Raw genomic sequence first — 26,404 nt, 5'->3', positions numbered from 1 at the left:
CGAAATCCACTGCACGTGCCAATGAGAGTGCCTGGAACGACTACTATGTAGCTTTCACACTGTCATGTTTTTAAATGAAAGAAGCTTCGAAATGAGTGACTGTTAGACACGTCTGCTCCATGTTTAAAGCGACAAGGGCGACCAACAGCAGCAGAAACTGCGCTCGTATAGACCTATTTCCTGTGCTCGGGTCACGCTTTTAACTTAAAGCAAAAAAAAATTCTCAACACGTACGTAAGGAAAAAGAAATGGTAAAGAAAGAGCGGCATTTCATGCCTTGCACGAGTTCAGAATAACGTTCTAGGAGCCGGTAACACATTTTAACGGGCATGCTACGCTCGAAGAGTCGTTTACCGCTTTTCCTTGAACTCGGTCCACCTCCGCCGATATTTTGGTCGGCAGCGTTTGCTGTGACTGCTGAGTGCGTGAGCGAGGTGTGACTATGAGACACGGTATGTGAGTAAGTAGTACGTCCTGTATTATCGCAAGTGTCACGTGGAACGTTATTGAACGTAGAGGGCGGAAACTGTGCGAGAACCCTCTTATGCAATCTGTGACAACAAGCCTGCAGGAACCGAGGCCCTTGTTTACCACAGAGCAGACGAGGATAGGGATATCAGGGGCTCGTTATGATATACAAAAAACGGAAGCCAGCAGTCATCAATACCAAGGAATACGTACCGGAATGTTTTTTTTTTCATTCGTCGTGTGGTGTTGATCAATAGGAAAAAATAGTGTAATTATTTTGTGGCTAAACGGTAATTGATTACAAAATAGAAGAAAAAAAAACACATGCTGCCGGTGGTATTCGAATACACAACGTCTACAAGTTCGTTATGTGCTGCGTCAAACTAAGGTTGTCTTCCTGCGACGTTCCGTTAACTGATGATCGTCATAAGTGCTGACGTCAAAGTAGTTATGTGGTTTGCGTCATGTTGTACGGATTGGTCCCTTTTACACTCATTGAAACCGACACCTTTATGGGGACCCATACAGCAAGTACAAGAATATATTAGACGAATATATATTTGTATTAGATTTTTTAAACGAGTAATAAGTGCGTGAAGAGCCCATTAAATTAACAGCGTTACACGCGGCCACATGTATCACGTGAGAACCGGAAGCAAACAGCGACACGAAACGGAATCGCTACTGCTCCATGTGTTTCCTATCACGATACTCACAACGCCACAAGATGGTTTTCAACCTCTTTGTGTGAGAACGGCACTGTTCTTTATTATCGGTATTTCCCTGCTCAACACGCTGGTCTCTGCGCCAAAGCAATGTGCACAGCATCCCGCTAACACTGCAGCAATTTTAACATGCCTGGGTTGGTCTTTCCCGGGCAACACGAAAACGCGTAGTACAGACAGAAATGCCGCTGCTAACAAAAACACGAACGGCTACGCCATCAACCTTCTCAAATGAGTAAGAAGCAGTTTAAAACAGACGAAGATTTGATACTGTGTTTGGGCACGTTCAAAGTCGTGCTTGTCGACATGACTCCATATCTGAATTAATGAGAATCAACAACATCAAACCCTTAGAGTACTGGAGAAAGCTAGCAAGAATTAAATTCCTCTTTAAACTCTGCTATTTTCAGTTCCGTCTTGGCCCTTCATTGTATAAGAAACCTTCAACAATTAGAGTAACAAGGCATTGCAATCCGCATAATATATCTCCTTTGTTTGCCCGCACTAATAACTTTAAATATTCTTTCTTTCCTCGAACTATAGCAGAATGGAACAACCTACCCCCTCATGTCTTTGTATCCGAAAATGTGCTTTTCGCCATTGAACAAGTACTTGACCGTGTTGTTTGTTGAGACTGGCTTTATTTTCATGCTCCCTATTTACTACACCGCTTCTACTGAATTCTGCTGTTGGCGTCGTTTTCTGCTGGTTGTCGGAGTTCTCTGTATGTTTATCCCACTCCTGCTTGGGCCTTAAAGGGGCCCAGAAACACAATCTTAGTTAACTGTTTTGCCTGTTGATTGCATACAGTGAGTTATAATGGTGTTATTAGCGTCGGTAACACCGCGTATATTCCGTTTTTTAATATTTTAATGTCCCCCCAAAAACAACTTCATGGCTCTGATGGTGTCGCCACACAGTGGCGGGTTTTTAGCAGCGGATATGACATCACCTGGCGCGAGCTTGATGACCGGACAAACAGTAAATATACTGCAAATTGTGTGAATAAATGGAGAAACATTTTGTCACCTGTCTGCGTTTTATATTATATCAACAAAGACAATTTGTTTGTCTTAGATAAAAGCCCTGCAAGGCACGTAAAATAAAAATACACCACCAGGGGCGCTCTGGCATGGAAACAATGATTTTGATTTATAAAGGGAAAGGAGATAAGAAGAACATAAAATCCTTCCGTCCGATTACGATAACATCTGTTATGTACAGGCTGGCAATGCAGGCGGTGAAATTAAAAATGCAGTCATGGGTAGAAGGGAATAGGATACTCGGAGAACTTCAGAATGGGTTCAGAAGGGGTAGACGGTTAGATGATAGCCTGTTCGTGCTTACCCAATGCTTAGAAATAGCTAAGGCGGAAAATAGACCTCTGTTTATAGCCTTTCTAGACATAAGCGGTGCATACGATAACGTGAACAGGGAACTCCTGTGGAGCATATTGAAAGATTTAGGTATTGGTGGTGAGGTAATTGATTTTCTACAGGAAATCTACCGAGATAATGAAGTTGAAATTACATGGGAAGGGAAAAAAAGTACCACAACTGTAGGGGTGCACAAAGGATTAAGGCAAGGTTGCCCTCTATCACCGCTGCTGTTCATGCTTTACGTGATAAATATGGAAAGAAGGCTAGAAGAAAGTAATCTGGGTTATAATCTATCGTACAGATTAGGCGGAAATGTAGTTGAGCAGCGACTCCCGGGTTTAATGTATGCGGACGATATTGTACTGTTAGCAGATAGCCAGGAAGATTTACAAACTTTGGTAAATTGCTGTGGAGACGAAGGAGACGCTCTAGGATTCAGTTTTAGCGCAACTAAATCAGGTGTGATGATTTTTAACGATACAACTGATCAGGTGCTTACAATACAAGGCCACGAAATACCCAAAGTGGCCGAATACAAATACCTCGGGATATGGCTAAACGAAGGGCAGATATACACGGAAAAGCATGAACAGGCTCTTAGGGCAAAAGGACGAAGAGACGCCGGGATAATGAAACATAGGGCATTATGGGGGTACAACAAATATGAAGTACTAAGAGGTATTTGGAAAGGAATAATGGTGCCGGGACTTACTTTCGGAAATGCGGTTCTGTGCTTAAGGGCAGAAGTTCAGTCGAGATTAGACGTAAATCAGAGAGCTGTTGGAAGATTAGCACTAGGTGCCCACGGCAAAACCACAAACGAGGCAGTACAAGGGGATATGGGCTGGGCATCGTTCGAGGCGCGGGAAGCTAAGAGTAAAATACTATATGAAGAACGCCTGAGGAAATTGGACGATAACAGATGGGCAGCTAAGGTATTTAATTATTTATACAGAAAGAACGTTGACTCACAGTGGCGGAAAAGAACTAGAAAACTAACCAGTAAGTATGCCGGTCATGAGGACGGAGAAAGAAAGAGCATTAAACGACAGGTCAAAAACGCGGAAGTTAAAAATTGGATGAATTCAATGGAAAAGAAACATAGTGTAGAACTATATCGATTCTGGAAAAGGCAGATCAGGAAAGAATTTTTCTATGATAACTCAAGAGGCAGTGCCCTACTTTTTGAAGCTAGATCAGGGAGTCTTAGAACGCGCAGCTACAAAAAGAAATTTAACGAAGAAGATGACACATGTGCAGTGTGTGGTAGATCTGTGGAAACAATTGAACACCTCATAATCAAATGTGATGGTATCCATCCGGATGTCGATGCAGGCACAGTCACTCTTTCTGAGGCCCTAGGGTTTAAAGATAACAATGGTCATGTAAATAAATCTGCAGTGGAAGTCAGCAAAAAGCGATTGGAGGATTGGTGGCTGAAAAGCAGAGATGTGGCATAAGGTTAGAATAGTAGGAAACCGTAGGCAAAGGTGATCGAGAATCTTAATGAGAATTGCCAACACAGTAAACAAAAAATAATAAATAAAGAAAAGCTGAGCATGGTGGCAATTGCCACCACCCCGTTTCAAAGGGAGCGCTCCTATCCATCCATCCATCCATCCATCCAACGCTGCCAGTCTCACAGAGAGCAGGCAACCATGGAGTACAAACTTCCGCGACGTGCTCTGGCTGGCTGTTTTGATTGGTTGCGCCACGTGCCGTCATTGGGAGAGCGAAATAGGAGTGGGAAGCCCCGCCAAAATCGAGTTGAGGGCAGCGTTTTGTTTGCTTGTATTTTGAAATTTCTTCACTGAATAACTCCCGTTCCTGTGCATCGATTCCTGTAATTCTTTTTAAGTCAGCATCTGTGTGACATAAAGAACCCACCTGAAGTATAGCCGGTATTCCCCCAGGCAGTGTTTCACAGCCCCTTTAATGGCCTGCAGTATTGTATAAACAAGTAAATAAATAAATAAATAAATAAATAAATAAATAAATTGTCGTCAACCCTTCCATGTTCACAGCAGCGCCTTTCCCATGGATTACAAATTAGCCGTATCCCAAGTCCGTGTTGGCCACACAACTGCCACGACCTGAGTAACAGGGTAAGCAATGTTGCGACGCAGAAAATATTTAACTGGCTAGACATTTTACCTTCCACAACAAATGGGAATCTCCGTTAAGGTCGTCTTATTATTAGGGCCCAAAAAGACGAAATGCTTATTCAGCTCTCTTCGAACTGAAATTGCACGTAATTAATCCAAGGAACCGACGTGCGCTACAGTGGATTTCGCAATAAGCTTAGATGTACCACTTTCCACTGACCACGGCAGTATAATTGATTACATAACTCCCAATGATAAGCGACCATAAAAGCATACATACTGTCATTTCTTTCCTTTACCTCCAAGACACGCAAGAAAACTGTCACAGTCTAAGAGAAGGGTAGTTATCATGCGATAAACCGGCTCTTAACACCTTGCCACATTCGAAACTCAATTACACAATAAGCCAATACATGAGAACTGAATAATTTCGGAACAAGGTCAATAATAAAATCATTTTGCTTACTAAGTTATGCCATCTGTCAACCTTCATGCGACTGATTTTTTTCCTAGCATGGCAAAAGGACTACAAGAAAGAAAGCGTTTTTACATAAATTCTTATTTAAGTCGGGGCTCACGTTGGAAGACCTACAAAAAGGCTCGAAAAGCATATAGGTCAAATCCGCATCGTCAGGCGCATTTTCTCTGGTACTAAACAACCCCCTATGTCAGCTAACCTCAACGAATTGCGGCAAGCAATTAACCTTAACCTACCTCGCAATGCTGCATCTACAAATAAATTCCATGGGCCCATTAGTCATACCATACTCCTTCAATGCTTTTATGGTCATGAAACTTCTCCGTAACGCTGTGGGAGAGCTTCATAAGTTCACCTCGCCTTCCGCGAGGCGGCGCTCAGAGACCTGAGGGGGCAACGACGCGAGGAAGCGAGCGTCTCTACGGTCACGAGTCTACGGGCGGAATGGGACGCCGGCGGTGTGGCAGCAACTATTTTCTTTTCTGTAGTTGCCTTCGTTCGCAAAACAAGTACAGTGCACGTGACGCGCAAGCCTGCGATGCCGAATACTTGCTGCTGTGACGGGGTGCCGCTCCGGCTACGGAGGTACGCAGGAAAAGGACTCGCTGTTCTGTCTGCCGAGCGACGCCGAGCAGCGTAAAATATGGAAGCGAGCAATATCCCAGCAGGAAAGCGGTGGATTTAGCTTCGACTCCAAGCATGGCCGTGTATACGACAGGCATTTTGCCCCACGGATTCGATCTCGCGAGTTTGTGAACAACGGATAAGCAGTGTCGCTGCAACGCGAGAAGCTGAAACTGGAGCTGAAAACTGAAGGTCCGGCCCCGTCCCACGGATAGTCGAGGGCCTGCCAGTGTACTTAAGCACGAATCTCTCATGATGTTGCATTTCAGACAGCTGTACTCATCAATGTGCTGATGGCTTTTAGTGCGAAAGCACTACTTCACGGAGTCAAAGACAGCCAAGAATATTGTGGCACCCCTTACCTTGAGGGTGCAGAAATAAAATAAACATTGCCGAGAGTGAGTTTCGAAGCCTCAGTTGCGCGCACAGATCAGCTGCGCTGGCCACTGCACGCAAGCACTATGCTATCCATGCAGCCAATCAGGCTTCGTGTTAAACTGCAACACTCTCTTACTCTCTGCAGTACACGTCGTCGCCTTCATCAACTTCCAACTGCGGCGCGAACAGATCAGACCAGCTTAACCTCGATCAGAGCTTAACTTCTGTCTAATATCGTCGCCAGACGTGCCGACCACCCAGCAAAGCAAAACCATGAGCCAAACAAGCTAAACACATGCGTTCGCACGTCTGCTCGGTTTAACCACGTTAAACCCCTGCCGCTTTTTATTTTTTGCTCAAGTTGCTCCGTGATTCCTATCATTGCTCGCGCTTATCGCGTTTACCGGTTTATCGCGTGGGCCGCGCACAGCTTCTCTCTAATTTTGGTAGCGCAAAGCCAGCACATGAGTAATAAACAAAAAAATTCAAAATTTCCTTGCACTGGCCAGTTCCTCCGTGGTCACAGCGTGACAAGGTTTAAATAAATGGCTTATGTAGCAAGCGCCTTCAGCAGCTGGCTTTGTCACCTCCGAAAGTGTTAGGAAAAAAGAAAAAAAAAATTTGAGATAGCCTCATCAAAATGCCGGTGCATTCGTCATGTGATCGCTTTTATAGCGCGCACTCCGCTGCTTAAAATGCCACAATAACGTCTTGTTTTCAGCATTAGTGAGATTGCAGTATTTCTCACAAGGTAAACGCCAGCCATAAGCAGTTTTATGCACTTAGATGAAAGCGAGGACTCGGCCGAAACAGGCGCAACCCAGGCACACATAAATATGTTACTGACCGCTACGCTAGATCTTCCAGAGTGACATTGCAGGCAAGTTGCGGTGAAAATGAATGCGCAGGCTGGACCCATGTACAAAAATTGCTGTTTTATAAAAAGCAACGAGAGAATGTAAGCGCGTCAATTGTTGGCCAGAAAACAGCCGCTAACAAGGTTTACTAGCGGCTGCTGTCGATCGCACAGGGTTTTTAGTGTCTCGATGTTGCATCCAATTTTTCAGGTGATAAGCAGTAAAGTAGCGTCCATGCTAAGCCCATTTACCAATCCCCAGAAAGCACAAATACCAAGCGAATGTGAGCTCATTGGCCGGAAAACAGCCGCTGCGACCAGGGCTCTCGCAGGCATTCGGGCCCCCTCGCCGACAGCCGCTCCACTAGCGGCGGGCGCTGTCCCTATATGAAACTTTGGCCGGAGTTTGGTGACCAGAAAAAAACATTGAGGACTATGGTCATATTTATTATCCTAATCCGTTTATCAAATTCTAACGGCATGGGAGCAAAAAAAAAAGGAAGCACATGACATTTACCGTTCTGTAACGTGATATGAATAAACCTATTAAACCTCGGCCCTAAGTCCCGAGTGGCTGCGGAGCAATTCACCAAGTCAGAGGTCAAACCTATGACGCAGCGGAGGGGGCTAAAAATCTGTGGATCCGGGCAGGTCGGACTGGAGGCTGAACCATGCAACGTTTTGACGCCAGACCCCTATCCAGTGAGGTTATTATATAGGAGTGATCTTCGAGCAACCAGCAGGTATTAAATGGGATATCATAGGGCCTAGTGACACCTGGAGGACAGGTGAGGTGTATACAGTGGTAAACGGTACTATCATGGATTAGCGCGCAGACGAGATTCTTCATCAATAAGAATAAATCTGGCAAAATGAAGGAATCCTATATTATTAACTAGAGGGTGGCAGTTAGAGTAAATAGTCTTATTAAGTGGTACAAGCTGAAGGTAGCAAAGGTCTACGCGCCTAAATCCCGCTATGGTGACCAGATCGTTCAAAGCTTCTATGAATACGTAGAATAGGTAATGTGCAAAGTAAAAAGGTTTGTGCTCTACTGATGGGCGACTTAATTGCCAAGGTAGGCAAGAAGCAGGCTGGAGATCAGGCAGTAGCCTACAATGGAATAGGCTATAGGAATAGGGGGGGGGGGGGGAGTTAATAGTACAGTTCAGAGAGAGAAATAATTTATAGATAATGAATACCTTCTTCCTCAATCGAGAGAACAGGAAGTTTACGTGGAAGAGTCCCAATTGTGAGACTAGAAATGAAATAGATTTCATTTTTGAAGTCAAGAGTTTGACGGAAGCCTGTCTGGTCGGGTTAGAACTTGAAGAAAAAAATGAAAGGCACCGACCAAAAGGAAGATGAAATACGGTTTCAGCTCCCACACGGGAGCCTTGTTCACAATGAAGGCGGTGCGAAAATTGTTGCCTTATATACGGCTCAAGTCAGATCGCCTAAATTGACTTGGGCCGTATTTACGGCAACAATTTTCGCTTCGCATTCATTGTGAATAAAGCTTCCGTATGGGAGCCGAAGAGGCATTTCATCTTCCTTTCGATCGGCGCCTTTCATTTTTTCGTCATTTCATACTGCGCGCTCACCCTGCTGTTGTGCAGGATGTGGAGGTCCTCGGAAAGGTGCGTTGTTGCGACCGCAGGAAGGTAATGTGCCTAATTAGCCTAGACTTAGGGTGGGAATGTAAGAGACTAGTGGTGCGGAAGCCCATTAACAAGATTCAGTTCAGTTTAGTTTATTACCTTAAAAGTCCCCCGTAGGGGCATTACATAAGGGGTGGCATGGCGGTAAGATGGCGGTAAGATGGAGAGCACAGGAATTTAGGACACTGCTGCAGAACAGGTATTCGCTTTAACCGAAGGCAACGACCATAATGTTCAATCAGTGAAAAGTAATCTCACAGCTATCATTACGGAGTGCGCAGTAGTAGTAGGCGGCAGGATGGTTGAACAGGATACCCGCAAGCTCTCTCAGGAGACCAAAGATCTGATCAATAAAACGCCAAAGCATGAAAGCATCTAACCCCACTGACAATTGTCACAGAAGTGGCGGCAGCCTGTAAATTACTTTTGTTTGTATAAAACTGATGCGTCCGCGTTTCTTTGTATGTGTCTCGGGAAGAGCAAGAATGCATGCACGCTTTTTTCAGTTATGTAGACAGCCCCTCGCATTGCGAAAGCGGAGGCGGCTCAAAGTCGTCCCCGATACTGCCGAAGTCTGGAGCTGACCATTAGCAGGAAAGAAGTTGCGGCCTACGTGACTGCCTTTTTGGTTGTGCTTTACTTTTTTGCGTTTCCAAGGTCACCGAATCGAGAGTCGAAGCCTAGGGCTTCTTTTTGGTTGTGCGTTAATTTTTTCCTCCTCCAAGATGGCGGCCATGCAGAGTCAAAGCGTGCCTACGTGCTCTCGTTGCGCTTTTTGGTGTTTTGTTTTTTCTACGCCGACGCTGTGGCGCCGCGAGTGCTCGCTCGCTAGCGACCGAGGGCTTTAAAAGGGGGCCGTATGGAAACGAACTTCAGTCCGCTCGTCGGTGGAAACGCTGCCGCCGCGAACTCCGGGGTCTCCGAGCCGCCGCACCGCATCCTCGAAACCGCAAGCTGCCCTGGACGGACGTCGCCTTCGGGGGCCGTACTGACTGCGTTTTTGTGGATGGACTGCAACCGCGCTTCCCGGTTGACTGTATGTTTGTTCACCTTCTGACTTTTGATCGACTGTATCTAATTGGCCTCTCACTTGTGTTCTGACCTGTGTAGAAATATTCAATGTATAACTTAATTCAGTGTGTTTACTGCTATGTGCTTTCCGCAATTGTTTTGTAGAATGTAAATTATGTGTCTGTAAAAGCTGCCGCATTGTTCGATCGAAACTATAAACGTTGTTTTGTTGTTGTTACCTCTTAAACACGCCTCGGTCTCAGTCACTGCGTTTGCTAACCGGCTACGCCGGGCATCAAACGGCCATCCCCTCATTGTCCGGACTCGGTGATGATGTCGACTAGTCACCGAACCCGTGACAACAATAGAACTGGAAAAGTTATCAAAGCTAATCAACAAACATAAGGTAATCGGCACGGTCTCAGTCACTGCGTTTGCTTACCGGCTACGCCGGGCATCAAACGGCCACCCCCTCATTGTCCGGACTCGGTGATGATGTCGACTAGTCACCGAACCCGTGACAACAATAGAACTGGAAAAGTTATCAAAGCTAATCAACAAACATAAGGTAATCGGCACAAGGAAGTTTAATATGGAGAGAGTCGAGCATGATCTGAAGAACGGTAGTAGCCTAAAGCGCTGAAGACAAAACTAGGCATAGACAAGAAACAGATGTATGCGTTGAGAGACAAGAGGGCAATAGTTTAGCTTATTGTAGTTTAACGTCCCAAAGCGACTCAGGCTATGAGAGACGCCGTAGTGAAGGGCTCCGGAAATTTCGACCACCTGGGGTTCTTTAACGTGCACTGACATCGCACAGCACACGTGCCTCTAGCATATTGCTTTAGTCGAAATTCGATCGCGCCGCCGGGATCGAACCCGCATCTTTCGGATCAGCAGCCGAGCGGCATAGCTGCTGAGCCACCGCGGCGCTCCTACAAAGATTGTAGTGTAATTCGCAATACAGATACGAACGTTAAACTAGTGGAAGAGTTCTACACGAATCTAGATAGCAGCTAATGTAACCAGGTCCTAAATGATAGAGGCAGTAGCGCACAGGTTTGGGACTTCCTGCCAGTAACGAAAGAGGAATTAGAGAAAGCCTTAAGAGTTCTGCAAAAAGAGAAAGATGCTAGTGAGGATCAGGTAGCAGCATATCTGTCGAAGGACAGCTGGGAGAATGTGCTAGAAGAAATAGCCACGCTGTATACGAAATTTCTCATGACCTCTAGCGTAACAGAAGCTTGGAAGAACGCTAGCGCTATGCCAATCCATAAGAAAGGGACGTCAAGAACTTAGCAAACTGCGGACCTATCAGCTTGCTGTCCGTTGCCCGTAAGGTCTTTATTAAGGTAATCGCTATTAGTGTCAGGGCAACCGTAGACCTCATTCAAGCAAATAATCGGTGTGTTTAAGGTGAACGTCGCTCTCGTCAGCGCGATCAAAAACAAGGAAACCATGCAGAAGCAATGGGTTGTGCTCTTCTTGCACGACGAGCAGCACGTTAGGTTGCGACGCACTCTTGCGAGTTGCTCGCAAAGGACGCGCAAAACTCACCGAAATGCTGGTGCTCGTAAGCGAAGGAAGTTGAACAGAGTCCTGCAAAAAGAAAGAAATTTCTTCGTATACTCTCTGGGATGCCAACTTCTTGCAGGTTGCATTTCCATCCGGCAAAAGAATTCAGAAACCTGTGGCACCGTTCGGAGCCTTCGACACATAAAAAACGGGAGTTAAATGAAACTGATTCGCGATGAGATTAGTTCGAGCAGCACTAATGCACACAAGGAGAATTACACTGTAACATTTTTTATCGGCTGTAAATATGACATAAATGCCCAAAAGTACACTGTAGCAGAGATAACTGCAGTAATTTCATCATTGAATTTTGGTTGAATTGGTGCTGGTGCCGTGCTTCCAGTTAATACTGGTGATGATGGATGCACGAATATGGCAGTGCGCCACAGGCAGCGCAGTAACGTAGGAAACGAGCTGCACAGAACACTTTTATACACGCAATTATCAAGGGCATATGCAGCGCACATTGTCACCCAATATGATAAGAACAGTAGTCAAAAGCTGCATGCGGTGCCTGCTATGAATAGCGCACATTATACGAGCAACACATGAACAAAAACATCCCTCACCGCCTTAAACAATAATAGAGCGATAGGAATTTCGAATTGCCCTGAAGCTCAGCATTGTATGAGCCGGACAAAGATCGCCTTGAGCATGTGCCGGAATGTTCCGCTTTTATCGGAGGCAACGCGCGCAATTTTTAGTCGACAAGTTTGACGATTTTTTGTCTTTCAATTGTAGCATGAAAAGCCTGCATTTAATACATTCCGAAATCGTAAAGTTTTGGTAAAAGCAAATAACGGGGCGGAAAAGGTCACTAGGCACTTTTAGTGCCGCGTACGCAGACATACACAAAGGAAGCGTACGCAGAAGGATAGCGTGCGTCGTAGTGCGCACGCGACAAACAGTTTTCCATGTCCAGCCCTAACGTACGCTCGCGTTACGTGCGCTATACTTCTCGAGTTTAACGTGCGTGGCTCTTGCGTACGCTAAAAAAGCATTTCCAAAATGGCGGATATTCGAGGTATTAGCGATCGCTTCGGAGTGCATTCGTCCATGTAACAGCATTTTTAACTATGTTCACTGGCCATAAATGGGGCATCAGTATTTCAGTTTCTCTCAACTCACCTATGAAAAAATGTATGAGCCATAAATTTGCTTTCTTTTTATTCTGAGTGACAATTGTGCCGTTCCTATGCTTAGTGCCATTTGGTGCTACGTCTTAACCTTGCCGCAACGCAGGCTTTCGAAGTTTTTTTTTTATTTTTATAAGTGAAGTGCATGGACTCTGGTTACCTTCAGAAATAAGGAAGCAAATGCTGCCAGCCGAAGAGCTTGTTATGAAACGAGATCCGTGGCCTGCTTACAATGTCTGATACAACTTTGGCTATCAAATGAAATGACTGAAAAATTTCCCCTGCTGATTATATCATGGTTACGTTACGCGGTAACTGAACCGATCCAGAAGTCTATTACAATGCCATCTAAATTGTGCCCCAACACAAGACACGTCACATCTGCAGCAAAGCACGGCTTGCATGAGTCGGCAGCGGCGTGGGCTCATCCAGTGGTTCTTGTACACCACTGATTGCAAGACACTACAAAACGCGCACTAGAGTGGTATTCATAAATTCCACTATGCTCACCGTGTTTCTCGGAAACATCAGTGTTTTCGTGTTTGACAGCAGCAGCTATTGCAGCTGAGAAATTCGAAGCCCCATTAGGCACCGCTTAAGTAATGGTGCTAGACGTGTCATGCCTGCCAAGACCTGGGAAATATTCGCTAGTACTTTCGAATATGCGGCTACTGATGTGGTTTCTAATCTGGCTCGGTCACTTGCAAAGATAAATTGGCCGGCGACCGACGACAGCTCGAGCACAGCTCGTCGGGAGGAAGCCATTTCTTCGGCTCGCAGCGGTCGGTAGTGTGCACAGGCAGCTCAAGCACTAGGTCAGTTTAACAAAAAGACTCGCGGCCGACTCCGGGCTGGTTACGCCGGTGAACAAGATGCCAAAAAAAATTCATGGTATGGTGTGAAGGTGTAATGTCCGAAACCTCCTTATATGCTATGGGAGCAAGACGCCGAAGTAAAGGGCTCAATATTAGCGATTTTGATCAGCTGGTGTTCTTCAGAATCAGCGGCGATTCGCTGATAACATCTCGTTGCTAAGTCAGTCGCGGGATGAACTGCAAAGCAAGATCAATTACTTGAACAGGCAGAGCAGAACGGTGGGTCTAAAAACTAATATGCATAAAACCAGGATATTGTGCAATAGCCTGGGAAGCAGCGACGTGCTGGAGGTGGTAAGGGAATACGTCTGTTTAGGGCATGTAGTGACCACTGATCCGGATCATGAGAGTGAAATAACTAGAAAAATAAGAACGGGGTGGAGTGCATTTCGCAGGTTCTCTCGGATCATGAATGGCGGTTTACGAATATCTCTCACTAGAGAAGTGTATAACAGCTGTATCTTACCGGTACTCACATACTGGGCAGAAACGTAGAGGCTAACGGAAAGGGTTCAGTTTAAGTTGCAGACAGCGCAGCGAACTATGGAAAGAAAAAGGATAGGTATAACGTTAACATATCGGAAGCGGCTGGAGTGGGTGAGGAAGAAATGGTTACCTTAAAATGATTAAATGGAAGAAATGGGCTTGGGCAGGGCATGCAATGCGAAGGCAAGATAACCACTGGTCCTTAAGGGTAACGGAGTGGATTCCAAGAGAAGGGGCAAGCCTAGCAGGGGACGGCAGAAAGTTAGGTGGGCGGATGAGATTAGGAAGTTTGCGCTGGTAAGATGGCTGCGGATGACACAGGACACTCTCAATTACAGGCGAGGGCTCTGTCCTGCGGGGCGTACTAAGGAAAATCGCGTTGTGGCGGTGTTCTTTATTGTGCACGGACTTCGTAGAGCACAACAGCGTGCCAAAAAGGGCGCTGCTGTCCAGCCCCTGATGCTGCTGCCTGTGCGTTGCACCATGCACTTCATACACTCATTCTGGAGAGAAAGTCGGTCATTCAGCTCGTGCACTGAAACGGGCAACGGTTGAGCGCCATGATCGAACTGTTCATGGTTGTCAGCTACAAATGGACTTGTTAAACCGCGATAAAATGCACTTTGAACTTGGCGATCTAGCCCGTTCAAAGGATACTGCGTGGAGTGCAGCTTTGAACAGCAAAGCGGCATTTCAGATATGTAATTCCTATTCAAGGGGCGTACACACGGTAATATATCGTCGGCCGATATTCTCTTTCTATCATGAAGTTATATGAACAGAAATATTAGAGTTGCCTCCACGCATGGTGGCGATTATTATGGAGTAATCGCTACCTGTACGGTGTGCCTGACGCTCATCAGTTCAGCGAACTAGCCTTAATAGTGCCAAAATAACGCAGAGCATCGCTGTTTGTAATCCGGGATAAATGCGTCACTCATAGAACATCGCGGCTGCTTCCACAGTGAAGATCAGGCCAGTGGGGAAAGTGCAATCGGCGCTAGAAATAAACGAGAGCTCGTCAATAAGTTACCAACGGAAGCTCATGGCACAATATTAAATTGTGCATTACTGGGAGACATGGGCTGAATCACGTTTAAAGCGCGGGGAACGTATAGAATTTTTGAATGAAGAATTATACATCTGTGTAGAATACAGAAAGAAAAACCAGATTAAAAAAAATCATTTATAGGTTAACGCAAGAGGCAATGCTTTGCTCTTTGAAGTGACATCAGTGAAAGCGCAGCTATAGAAAGAAATATGACCAAGATTGTTCGCGTGCTGTATGTTGTAAGTAGTATAATGACTACACCCCATTGAGCACATGTCCGGATGTAATGACACCTATCCAGATATATAGAGAGCCAAATCACTGTCACTAAGACACTGGATTCAAGTGATGAAGACATAGTGGATGGATTCACAGGAAACAAGAGAAAAGCGGTTGGTGGATTGGTGGTTTAAAAGCAGGTCAGTGCCTTAACGAAACAAGTCTCAATGAAAGCCAGTATACCCTACAAGCTATTGGATCCTGAATTCGGAAAAAAAGGCCAGTGCGACAGTGAGGAGAAATTGAAAGTGGCCTATATACATCGATAGATTACTTCATTATAATAAAAAGCTTCCTTGAATGAAGACAGAGATACTGTATTAACAAAGGCCGCAAAAAATACACGCGTTTCCATCAGTGGCCACTTTCGGAAGTGAACTACAACGGGTGGAAGGTCTTTGGGGTACGCAGATCCACGAGGCCAGGCAGCACCCCCTGCCTTTTCCAAAAAGGTAATCATGGAGTCCTTTTTCGATGAACATAACGAGATGAACTCGTGTGACGTAAAAATTCTTAAAGCCAAATTTCTCATAAACATATACCACTTGTGCTGCCTGACAAAGGTCACCATACCGAAATAGAGTTAGACAATCCACTTTTACTGAGAACACAACTGCGATGGAGATGTTCTCGGTGTTCCTTAAGATTCTAAATTAAAAAAAAAAGAAACGGAGGAGAAAATATATTCAGCCTGGTGACGTCAACCTCCACCCGTTTGATAGGGCACGCTGTGAGCATCCATCCATCCATTCAATAATAAAATCGGGAGGAGCCCGATGCCGGAGCACACGATGCACTTACCTGGCCAAGAAGACAGTGAAGAGCAGAAGAGGAATGAGGAGGACAGCCTGCCACAGGCTCGGGTCGCGCAGCCAATGAGTCCTCATCAGGTCGCTGAACCGCTGCTCCAGTTGCCCGCGTGGCATGCTCGTCTTCACCAAAGGCCGCGCTGCGCTCACGGAGAAGCACAGATTATCTTCTTAGTGCAGCAGTTCCACATGTTACGCTCACTTCGCAGCACTTGAAGCCTGCCATAGCCGGTGTTTAGATCGGCGCAAGGAAACATGCGTGTATGCATGAATGACGCGGGCAAAGGACAGAAGTTTTCAGGATTCAGGATTTCAGGATTTATTTTCTCTACCATTGAGGTACGAGGAGAGGCTGGGACTAAAGGCATTTGAGTGCCTTACGGAGGTCCCAGCCCCCTCGTCTACAGAATCGACAGCAAAGAAAGAAATATACAGAATGATTACAATGAAAGTTAAACAACCAATTGTACAATAAATGCATTGAGGTAACACTCTCACATAATGAGTAATCATCTATACAACGAAGAAATCTTATACAGAATAAGCGGATAACGCTAAAATTGAAAATGTTTATTCTTAGTATATGAAAATCAGTTAGCATACATCGGCAAAAGAGCATGCGCGCGTAAGCTGACGTGAATACTGACACGCAATATGTTCCTGCGGTAGCCTCATTCGGTAATCGCTGACATGACCGCGAATACCTTTTAACGCGAGAGCGTAAAGGCGCCCGTCTTAAGTTGCGGTGGAAAAATCCCTGGAGAAGCAACCGAGGTGGTCCAACTAAGTCACGTGATGTTGTTGCGTCATCTCAACCCACCCACCGGGTTGTGAGAAAACTAATCACCCTGGCAGGTGGCAGTTAAATTAATGATTGCTGGCACGAGCTTGCACGGAAAGAGCAACTTCGGTCGCATAAGTCGCACCGGTGGAATCACCTGGCATCGCATGGCAGTGGCGCATCGCGTAAACACTGCCCCACTGCGCGCAAAGCGCTTTGAAGACTCCCGGAGATCTCTGAAAGTATTGAGAATGCACAGGCCATTCATAGAGCATTGGAATGGAACGCATGCATTCCGGCATAAGCCATAATCTAGGGGTCAGAACGGAACTTTTCCGGGTTGGGTTCAGGTTTGAGCCCATGCCTTTCGGGTTCATTTCCGAGTTCGGCTCCGGAGCGACATTCCGTTCCCGTTCGAATCAGTTCCAACCTATTAGAACCTGTTCAAACAGGTTCAGGATGAAAAAAAATCTGACCGTAGATGGGAGTTTATTCAACCTTGTTATGCTGTGTGCATTTCTATGTCATACTGGCATACACAGTGAATGAATGAAGCCTTTATTTTAAAAAAATGAAAGCTTTGTTTTTCGTCTTAAAACAAAGCTTTCAGTTTTTTTTTTAAATAAAGGCTTCATTTATTCACTGTGTATGCCAGTATGACACAGAAATGCAGACAGCATAACAAGGTTGACGAAACTCCCATCTACGGTCAGATTTTTTTTTCATCCTGAACCTGTTTCAACAGGTTCTAATAGGTTCGAACTGGCTGGAACGGGAACGGAATGTTGGTACGGAGCCGAACTCGGAACTGAACCCGAAAAGCATGGGCTCAAAACATATAAATCGGCTGCGTATACGCTACAGTACACCTGATAAGGCACATAAGGGGAAAAACTGGTGGATTTTAAATACATAAAACTCTCCAGCTTCAGCAGTTTTGAACACCTCGTCGCGCGAGGAAGAGAGATCACCCTTCAAGTCCTGAGGCTTGTGTCGGTAGGGAATTTCTCCTACGCACAGTACATACACGGACAGCGTCAGGATAGCCGCATGTGCTCTCTACCTTACCGCACATTATTGAGAGAGAAAGCTGTGCTATATCGGGAGCTACAAACAGGCACATTTCCGCCTCCCCAAGACCGAATTGCCAGTCGCTTCACCGGCACAGCTCCAAAATGTATCTTTTGCGCAACCCTTCACCTGTCCCTGTCCCTCTACCACACGTATGAGAATGATTTGGTTTGGTTTAAGGGGTCCAGTCACCCAAAGTGACAAAGGCTATGAGGGACGCCGTAGTGGAGGGCTCTGGATAATATCGACCACCTGGGATTCTTTAACGTGCACTGATATCGCATAAAACACGGGCCTCTAGCATTTCGCCTCCATTGAAATGCGAACGCCGTCGCCAGTTTTGCATGAATATGAGCGAGCACGTCCACAACCGCCCATCCTTCACCTAACAAGAGCCCCATGGGAACACTCGCTCTTCCTAAGAACCAAGAGCTTACCAAATATAGTTTGCTTAAATCACCTGTTCGACATCGCCTTTGTAATTAGTTTTATACATCTCGACTCCCTATATGCTTAGTATGCTCAAAAACAGAAAATGGTGCCTTCTGGCTGGTACATTGTGAAATTAATATTTTCACCTATGATGATGAAGTCGCCCTCTTCTGTTCTGATAAAGAGGGCACGCTGAAACAACAGCAGGCGTCCGGAGCATTTCGTGTCTACACGGGCACAACCGTCTTCATTGAGACGCTGTTGTAAGTGCTCCATTCCTCGAGGAAAAAGCTACGTGTAACCCACAGAATTTTTGCGCCTTTTCTGGGGCACTCTCAAAGGAAGCCTATGCGTCGACAGAATTTCTTGCTTCCTTCATAGAGTGTGGTTAATCTGTCATGGACTTTTTGTCCAACAACTTGTTTCAGGGTTTTTATTTTTAAAACCACAAACCAACCCTTCCTGCCAACCGTGCTAAAGAGGCGAATAAATGCTCATGTGTTTTTTCTGGACATGGTCGTAAGGAAGCTTAGTGCTGATACATTCGGTTTCTTCACTCTTCTCCGTTCCTCAGAATACCCGTACGGTCTGCAGAGAAAGCAAATGACAGAGGTTCTGATCTTTCATTACTTCCTCTCCCATAAACCTGCAGCCCGACCTGGCCCTTCTTGACGCCAGTGTATTAAAGCGATTTGAGCGTATGGAATTTCAGTAGGCCGCAGAAACCTTCTTTGGAGTCCACACGTGGGCATTACACGTTACAACGTGATTTCGCAGGACACGTTTGTGCCATAGTCACTGAATTGCTGCCTGTGCTATAGCAACGATAAACTATTGGATGATACTTTGTGTTGTGTCGTGATGCTGTACGTACTTTTGGGACATTCTTCAGCAGACTCTTAGAAAGGACAATGACATCACGCCTTACGTTATGAGAATTGTGCCTGTAATGAAGACTCTGGGATTCTTCACAAAGTTGTAGTGTTCTTAGGGCTGTTTAGCGTGTAAAAAAGACGCATGATGGGTAAGCGCGCTGCGCGAGTTCAATTGCCTGACTGGTTTTCTATTGTTGACGTGTGCGCCTCCCAGAATTTCGATGTACGGGCGGACTATTGGAGCGACGGTGACGGGAGGCGCGAGGAGGGTCAATAAGGCTACTGTTGTTCCATGTATCAATGATAGGATGAAGCTAGAAATGAAGAAAAAATGATGGCCGAGCAGTCTAAGGCATCGGCAAATGATGCTCCTCTGTTTCTCTGTTTGCGACGCCTGGTTTGAATTCCACTTGGTGATAGAGTACGCTGGTGTAGTTCTTTTACTGCGTGTGTGTGTGTGTGTGTGCGTGTGCGTGCGTGCGTGTGCGCGTGCGTGCGTGTGTGTGTGTGTGTGGGGGGGGGGGTAGGTCGGTGGGTGGCTGAGCGGCTGGGAGGGTGTCAATGAACCCGGCGATACCAATGCTCTCATTCCACAAAGTAAGCCGTCCTAAGTGCATATGCCATTTTTTTTATTTTTTGATGAAAAGCTCGCTTCCGAGGGCCACCTGTCAAGCTTGACCAAACAGCTTTTATACGGTGGACGACTACTCCCGAAAAAAAGAATGATTCAGGCACGTGACTGAAAATGGTTGCGAAGGAAGGCGGAAATACTAAACTGAGGCAGAGGTTTTGTTTGAATGCAACCGAAAGCAGTCGATCTGGGTAATAAATGCGGAGACATTCTTCACCGTGCCTGCACTGGGCACCGATGTTTTCCATTGGGCGCGTTTTGTGTTTTCGCGTCATTGCAGAACAGATTGTCGATCATACATGCTGAAATGTTGCTATCTGGAACTGTTACAAACACAACGAGAAACAAAACGACGGAAATTGTTTTTTAGATAACTAGGAATGAAATAAAAATCAACGAAGAAGCCTATGTTCAACCTCCTCTAAAACGTTGCGAGAATACAGCCTTATCATGCACGCCTAGATGGCTTCCAAAACATTTTGCCTTCTGACTTAATTTGTAAAATGCCCTCCCGGGTTGCGCTATAACAGCACAACATGCCAAAGAGTTTGAATGTTGTTTTGCTATTGTACTATGCCCAACGAGAGAATAATTTCTTGTATCCCCTTTAGTGCTTGCACCCATGTTTTCGATAATCGTTGCTGTCTCCGTGTTGATGCTTTAAACATGTTTTATAATGATTTATTGTCGGTGCCTGAAATTCACTTTTTATTTTTTTTAATTCCTCTCCTGCAGTGGCCCTCAAGTTAGGGCTACAGAATTATTAAATAAATAAAATAAAAATAACTGGCATTATAAATCCCATGTCAATAGCACGAGTTTTTCTTGCAACGAAGACACCACTGCTCACGAGAACGCAGCCAAAAATTAAAACCCTGGGCCCTGTTAGGCGCAGCCTGCCAACACCAGACTGAGCGCACCCTTTGGAAGTGGTGCGCTTGAGAAAGGTTGCTTCCTGTGGCCTCCCCTATGCTATAAACTTCGGTTTAATACAGACAGGAGGGATAGTTAGTGACTTGTATCGGAATCCATATTGCCACGTCGTGGTGATGGCATTCCTGCAATCGGGAAGGTACCGAAAGGCTTTCAAAAGGAACTCTTCATTGCGCGTACTTCCACCCACAAACAACTGAACAAATCCGCGGCGGCGATAGCAAGAAGCGTACTCGGCTCTCGGCCGAACTCAATTTACAAGCTGACAGAGATATATCGAAATGTGGCATGCAGAACAATGTAGAGTAATATGGAATGAGCTGCGCATGGCTACTATCATTCCAGATAAATCTGCTCGCAACTCAGGTCACAAAGTGATGAAGTCGCATGCCGGCGGCGTTGTGCGTGAACAAAGCAACAAACGTTACAAACAGGTCAAGCAATATTGTATCGCGCAAACATTCAGGGACGCAGGAAAGCCGAGAGGGCAAGCCGCAGCAGTTCGGATAACACGAAGTAGAAATAAGGAGCACACTGGAGCGGTACCCCTTGCTGCACTATAGATTGGTGGCGTCCTCTGTGCGCAGCAGTGTGAATTAGTGCTTTTGTTAGCACCTTGACTCATAGAAGGCGGCACCATGCGCTGCAACGTAAAATGCCTGTAACGGCGTGAACGGCGTATTCAGCGCCACAAAGCGGGGTGTTTAGGGCATTCATGATGGGCATTCCTCGCATTTAGCCGTTGTTTATGGGTTTCTCCATTTGTCTGCTTGTTGAGGTTTGCTCACCGGGTTTTGGGCAAAATACCAGGTGTATGTATGTATGTATGTGTGTACGTACGTACGTACATAAGTATGTATGTATGTATGTATGTATGTATGTATGTATGTATGTATGTATGTATGTATGTATGTATGTATGTACTGGAGGAAACACGCGTACCCCATTTCCTACCCAATCCAGCGGCGCGGGTGCGAACGCCACGAGTTGGAGGAAGGAAAGGACTCGGGAGATGCGATTATGTCACAATTCTTGAAGCCGGCTCCCCCCTGCGCCCCTCCCCCCTGCTTAGCCGCCATCTCAGCACGTTGTGCACATGCGCAGCCAACAATGCACCGGGAGCGAAAGGCTCTTAGTCCTTGCGAAAGCACGTGACTTCCGGCACACGTTGTGGAGTGCCGATCGGATAGTGAGGTCCTCTCCTGAGTTTGTTTGCCTTCCTCCATGCAATAAGGTGAACCGCGCGAGCCACCCGGGAGCGGAGGAGGGCACACCTGCTTTGCTCATCATCTCCACCCGTTCATGGAGGCAACAGCGACGCCGCGGTGGCGTGCTGGCCCAGCTGCTCACGTAAGGAAAAAGAGGCAAACGCTGCTCAGGGGAAAGGGAATGATTGCCACCCCGAGCAGTATTCGGGAGGCATCAAAAATGCGCCGATTGCTCGGGAAGGGGTCTCGCTACGGACCGCCGAGGAGCTAGGGGGCCTCAATGCGCCCGCTCCCCCGCCGCACCGTGTAGGGTGGTGCCATTATTTGAAGTCGTCACTGCCGCCTACGTGGTGCCATTATTTGAAGTCGTCACTGCAAGCTTCGTCTGCACCGGCTGCACGTGCGAGGGGCAGCGTCCGCTCAGCCTGTTTTCTTCGGCAGCAGGACTGGCAAGGTTCCTGCGTGTCGCGTGCCGCTGTGCAGGAACCACTCCAGATATTGCTGGAGAACATTGGCATTCCCATATGATTTAAAACAAAGCTCATCTTGACTGTAAAGACAAACCATGACAAGAGGCAGCTGCCGGACATTTTGCGCAAATGCAGTGTAAGTACTAGCGACTTTAATAGCGTTTATCGCGATTTCTCCGTAGGTATGCCTGCCTACCACTGCTGACTAACATCCAATGTTTGTGCAAGAAGTTGCGTTAGTGTTTCTCTAGACATTAATTTGCAGTCACTCATGCTACCGCGCATAACCTTTCTTTCAAATATATCAGCCGGAGTCGTGTGTTGTGTCGCCGGCAGTTATTGGAGCATAATTTTTAACAGGTTGGTGTGGACGTATGTCGTGTATTTTTCGTGCAGAGGCTGCAGCCCCCGGGCGTTTAAGCGCACGCGCATTGCTGTGCGTAATTTGCTTGCTTTAACGTGCACTGGCATCGCACAGCACACAGGCGCATTTTTTGTTTCTCCTACATCGAAATCGGCCGCCGCGGGTTCGAACCCGGGTACTCCGGCTGTGTAGACGAGCGCCTTAACCACTGAGACACCGCGGCGGATGGTGAATCGTTCGTTCTCAAATTAGGCACAGAAATGGCATCTGGTTGGCAGAATTGTTTCATGCTACAGTTGTTTGTGGTACTTGCCTGAATCGATCAACTATAAGTCGGATATTCGCATCGCCTGCGGCGACGACGAAGCAAAAGAAAGCGTTAACAGCGATGGCACCGCTGGCGCCGTCTCGTTTGTCGGCTGTGGATATTCGGCAAGGGAGAGGGGGCGGGGGGATGAAAATGAAAATTGCGTTTTTAGAGAATATCGAGCCGGAGTACCCGGGTTCGAACCCGACCACGGCGGCCGCGTTTCGATGGAAGAAGAACGCAAAACACGCCCGTGTGCTGTGGGACGTCAGTGTAAGTTAAAGATCCCCAGGTGGTCGAAATTATTCCCTCCGCCCAGCGACAAGCTGGACAGGGCGCACGCGGTGATCCTCAGACAACTGCAGACGCTCACGTACCCCAACCCGGAACTATACCACAGGCTTTACCCCGGTACATACCCGACAAATATATGCAAGGTCTGCCACGCCAATGTAGCCACATTAACTCACATGCTTTCGGACTGTAACAAACACCTTCACGGTACTAATTCCGGAACCCTCCCGCCGCAGTTGGCCGCTGCCTTGCGCAGCCCAGCCTCGGGGACCAACTCTGGGCCGTCCAGCAGGCCCGCGAGGCGACGGCGAGGCAGGTGGTGAAAAACATTTATGGGAAATTAAGTTTTTTACAGAAAGAAGATTGGGGTAGGACCCTATTGGCCCTTTCCCCTTACAATACTGGGTGGAGCCCCTATTCCGGTGCCCCATTGGCAAGCAACGCCGCCCGCGTCCGTTGAACCAAAGCCTGTTGGCTTTTTAGGTCTTGACAGCCGAGCAGGGCCGCCTCCCAGTCCTCTCTGGTGGGGTTGAGGTTGGGGGGGATAGATGGGTTTGACTGACACGCCCAAACCATGTGGAAGGTGTCAGCCACCTCCCCACAGAACTGGCACGCGCCATCAAAGGATGTATTGAAATGTTTAAGCACCGCCGGGCACAGCACAGTGTTAGTAAGAATTTTGATGAGGAGGCGCTCGTCAGCGCGATTCAGACCCTTACAAGGGGCCGGGTAGCGCCGGTGCTCCTCCTTGTAGTAATCGGTGATTTGTTTGAATGTAAGGGCCAGATTGTCTGATTGGGAGTACCCTTCTAAGGACAGGGAGATAGCCCGGGGAGAGAGTGCGCGGGCGGCCTGATCGGCCTGTTCGTTTCCCTGGAGTCCCTGGTGACCGGGGGCCCAAATCAGGTTGCGTGGAGTTGGATCTTCGCATCGACAGCTATATTCCAGTATGCGCCAGGCAAGCGGGGGAGCCCAGCCCAACTCGTAGTTCCGACAGGCCCCTCGCGAGTCGGTGATGATGTGTTTTGACTTGGGATTCGTGAGAGCCAGAGCAATGGCAATCTCCTCCGCGTGTGTTGCGTTGTAGGCTTTGAAAGTGAGCCCGTTAACTGTGTTTGTGTTGTGTACGACTGCGGCCGTGTACCACCCCCCGTGGTGTGGGCCGGTAACGTCCACGTAATACACGTGTTCTTGGTTACCATAGTATCGCGCCAACGCTTCCGCGCGCGCCTGGCGACGACCGCTATGGTCTTCTCTGGACATGTTGCGGGGAAGGGGTCGGACCCGGAGGGCGCGTCTCCAGGGTTCTGGCACTCTCTCCCTTTCCTCAATGTGGTAGTCATGTTTGATGTGTAGCCGGTCCAAGAGGCGGCGACCGGACGTGGTCTGTGAAAGACGCGTGTATTGGTTGACTAAGTGGGCTTCTCGAAGCTCCCTAAATGTGTTCACCACGCCCAAAGCCAGAAGCCTCTGGTTGGACGTGGTGACCGGGAGATCGAGAGACCGCTTGATGACTTTCCGCAGGATGACCTCCAGTTGGTCATCATCGTGTTTGCGCAGGTGCAAGTAGGGAGTTGAGTAGAGGATTCTACTCGTTACGAAAGCATGGGCAAGCCGCAGTGCATCCTTGCTTCGTAATCCGCCCCGCTTGTTGGAGACCCGGCGGACCATGCGGCCCACCTGGTCTCCCACCGTGCGAAGTTTGGCTAGGGTGGTGTCGACTCTGCGTTGGTGGTGTATGAAGAGGCCAAGGACGCGGATCTTCTTGGCCTCCCGGATCGGTCCCGAGGGGAGACTGATGCGAAGCGGTGTTGTGTCCCGAGGGGAGGGACGTAAGTGCACAAATTCTGATTTAGCTGGGGCGCACTGGAGTCCGCAGTAGGCCGCGTAGTCGTCGACTAGGGTTGCCGCTGCTTGCAGGCAGGACTCCATGTGGCCCAGGTTACCTTGCGTGGCCCAGATTGTAATGTCATCCGCATAAAGAGCGTGATGTATCCCGGGCAGAGAAGACAATTTGGAGGGAAGACGAAGCATTGCCAAATTGAAGAGCAGGGGAGACAGGACCGCGCCTTGAGGTGTTCCCCTCGAGCCGATGGTGTATGGCCCGTGTTCCGCATCTTGTATGCGTATATAGGCTTGACGGTCTGTAAGAAATTGTCTTATGTAATGGAATGTTTTGTGGCCACAGTTGGTGTTACTGAGGTGGTCCAGGATTACTTCATGTTTGACGTTGTCGAATGCGCCTTTAAGATCCAAGGCCAGGACCACCTTGTCGTTGTGGGGACATTCTACAGGATCTAAAATGTCGTGGTGGAGCTGCAGAAGTATATCCTGTGCTGACTTGTGAGGACGAAAACCGAACATAGTGTCTGCGAAAATGTGCTGTGTTTCGAGATAATCGGAGAGTCTGTCACGCACCATCGTCTCCATCAGCTTGCCGACACAAGACGTGAGGGAGATGGGGCGAAGGTTCTCCACATCAATAGGTTTGCCGGCCTTCGGAATGAAGGTCACGAGAGCCGATTTCCAATCGAGAGGGAGAGGAGTCTCTCCGTCCCAAATGCTATTGATGTATTTGAGGAGCGCGGCGTAGGCTGCGTCGGGAAGGTTGGCCAAGAGCTTGACCGTAATCTTGTCGCGCCCGGGTGCAGTGCCCCGCTTCATCTTGCTTAAGGCCGCCCGGAGGTCGTGGAGCTGGAACGGAGTGTCCAGCTCCATGTTCTCTTCGCCTGCATAAGAGTACGCCGCCGGCCGGGGGTCCTTAGTGGTGCACAGGTATCGATCCCTGAGCGTGTGCGCTAGCTGTGTTGTCAATCCTTTAAAGTTGTGCAAGGCCCTATGTAAGTGGCGTTGGGTTTCCGTGCGTGTTTGTATTGGATCAATGAGAGCGCAGAATAGGCGCCACGTGTTGCGGCCAGACATCTGGCGCGCAGCCGCGTTGCACCGGTCCATCCAGTTAGTGTCGGCTAGCTGAGTAGCATATTCTGCTGCCTGTTGTGTGAGTTCGAGGATGCGTTTCTTTAGGCGTCTGTTATGTTTCTGTTTCTTCCATCGTTTGGTGAGGCTGCGGCGGGCCTTCCAAAGGTGGAGCAAGTGGTTGTCCACGTCCGTTTGTGTTTCTGTGAGCTGTATCAGCTTTTCG

General features: G+C 47.5%; 1 protein-coding gene across 1 annotated transcript in view; it reads right to left on the bottom strand.

Annotated features, from left to right (window-relative positions):
- LOC149345177 (uncharacterized) overlaps positions 1–26,404 on the bottom strand; it is a 138,484-nt gene that overhangs the window by 97,202 nt on the left and 14,878 nt on the right. Inside the window, exons 2-3 of the mRNA XM_089546486.1 lie at positions 15,889–16,036; positions 11,243–11,284 (exon numbers count right to left, since the gene is read on the bottom strand). Coding sequence (XP_089402612.1) covers positions 11,243–11,284; positions 15,889–16,036 — 190 coding nt within the window. The remainder of the gene's footprint in view (positions 1–11,242; positions 11,285–15,888; positions 16,037–26,404) is intronic.

This window comes from Amblyomma mixtum, chromosome 5, assembly GCF_055824585.1.
Source record: "Amblyomma mixtum isolate Tamu chromosome 5, ASM5582458v1, whole genome shotgun sequence".
Taxonomy (NCBI): Eukaryota; Metazoa; Arthropoda; class Arachnida; order Ixodida; family Ixodidae; genus Amblyomma; species Amblyomma mixtum.
The sequence above is the reverse complement of the archived record's forward strand: the minus strand, read 5'-3'. Positions and strand labels throughout refer to the sequence as shown.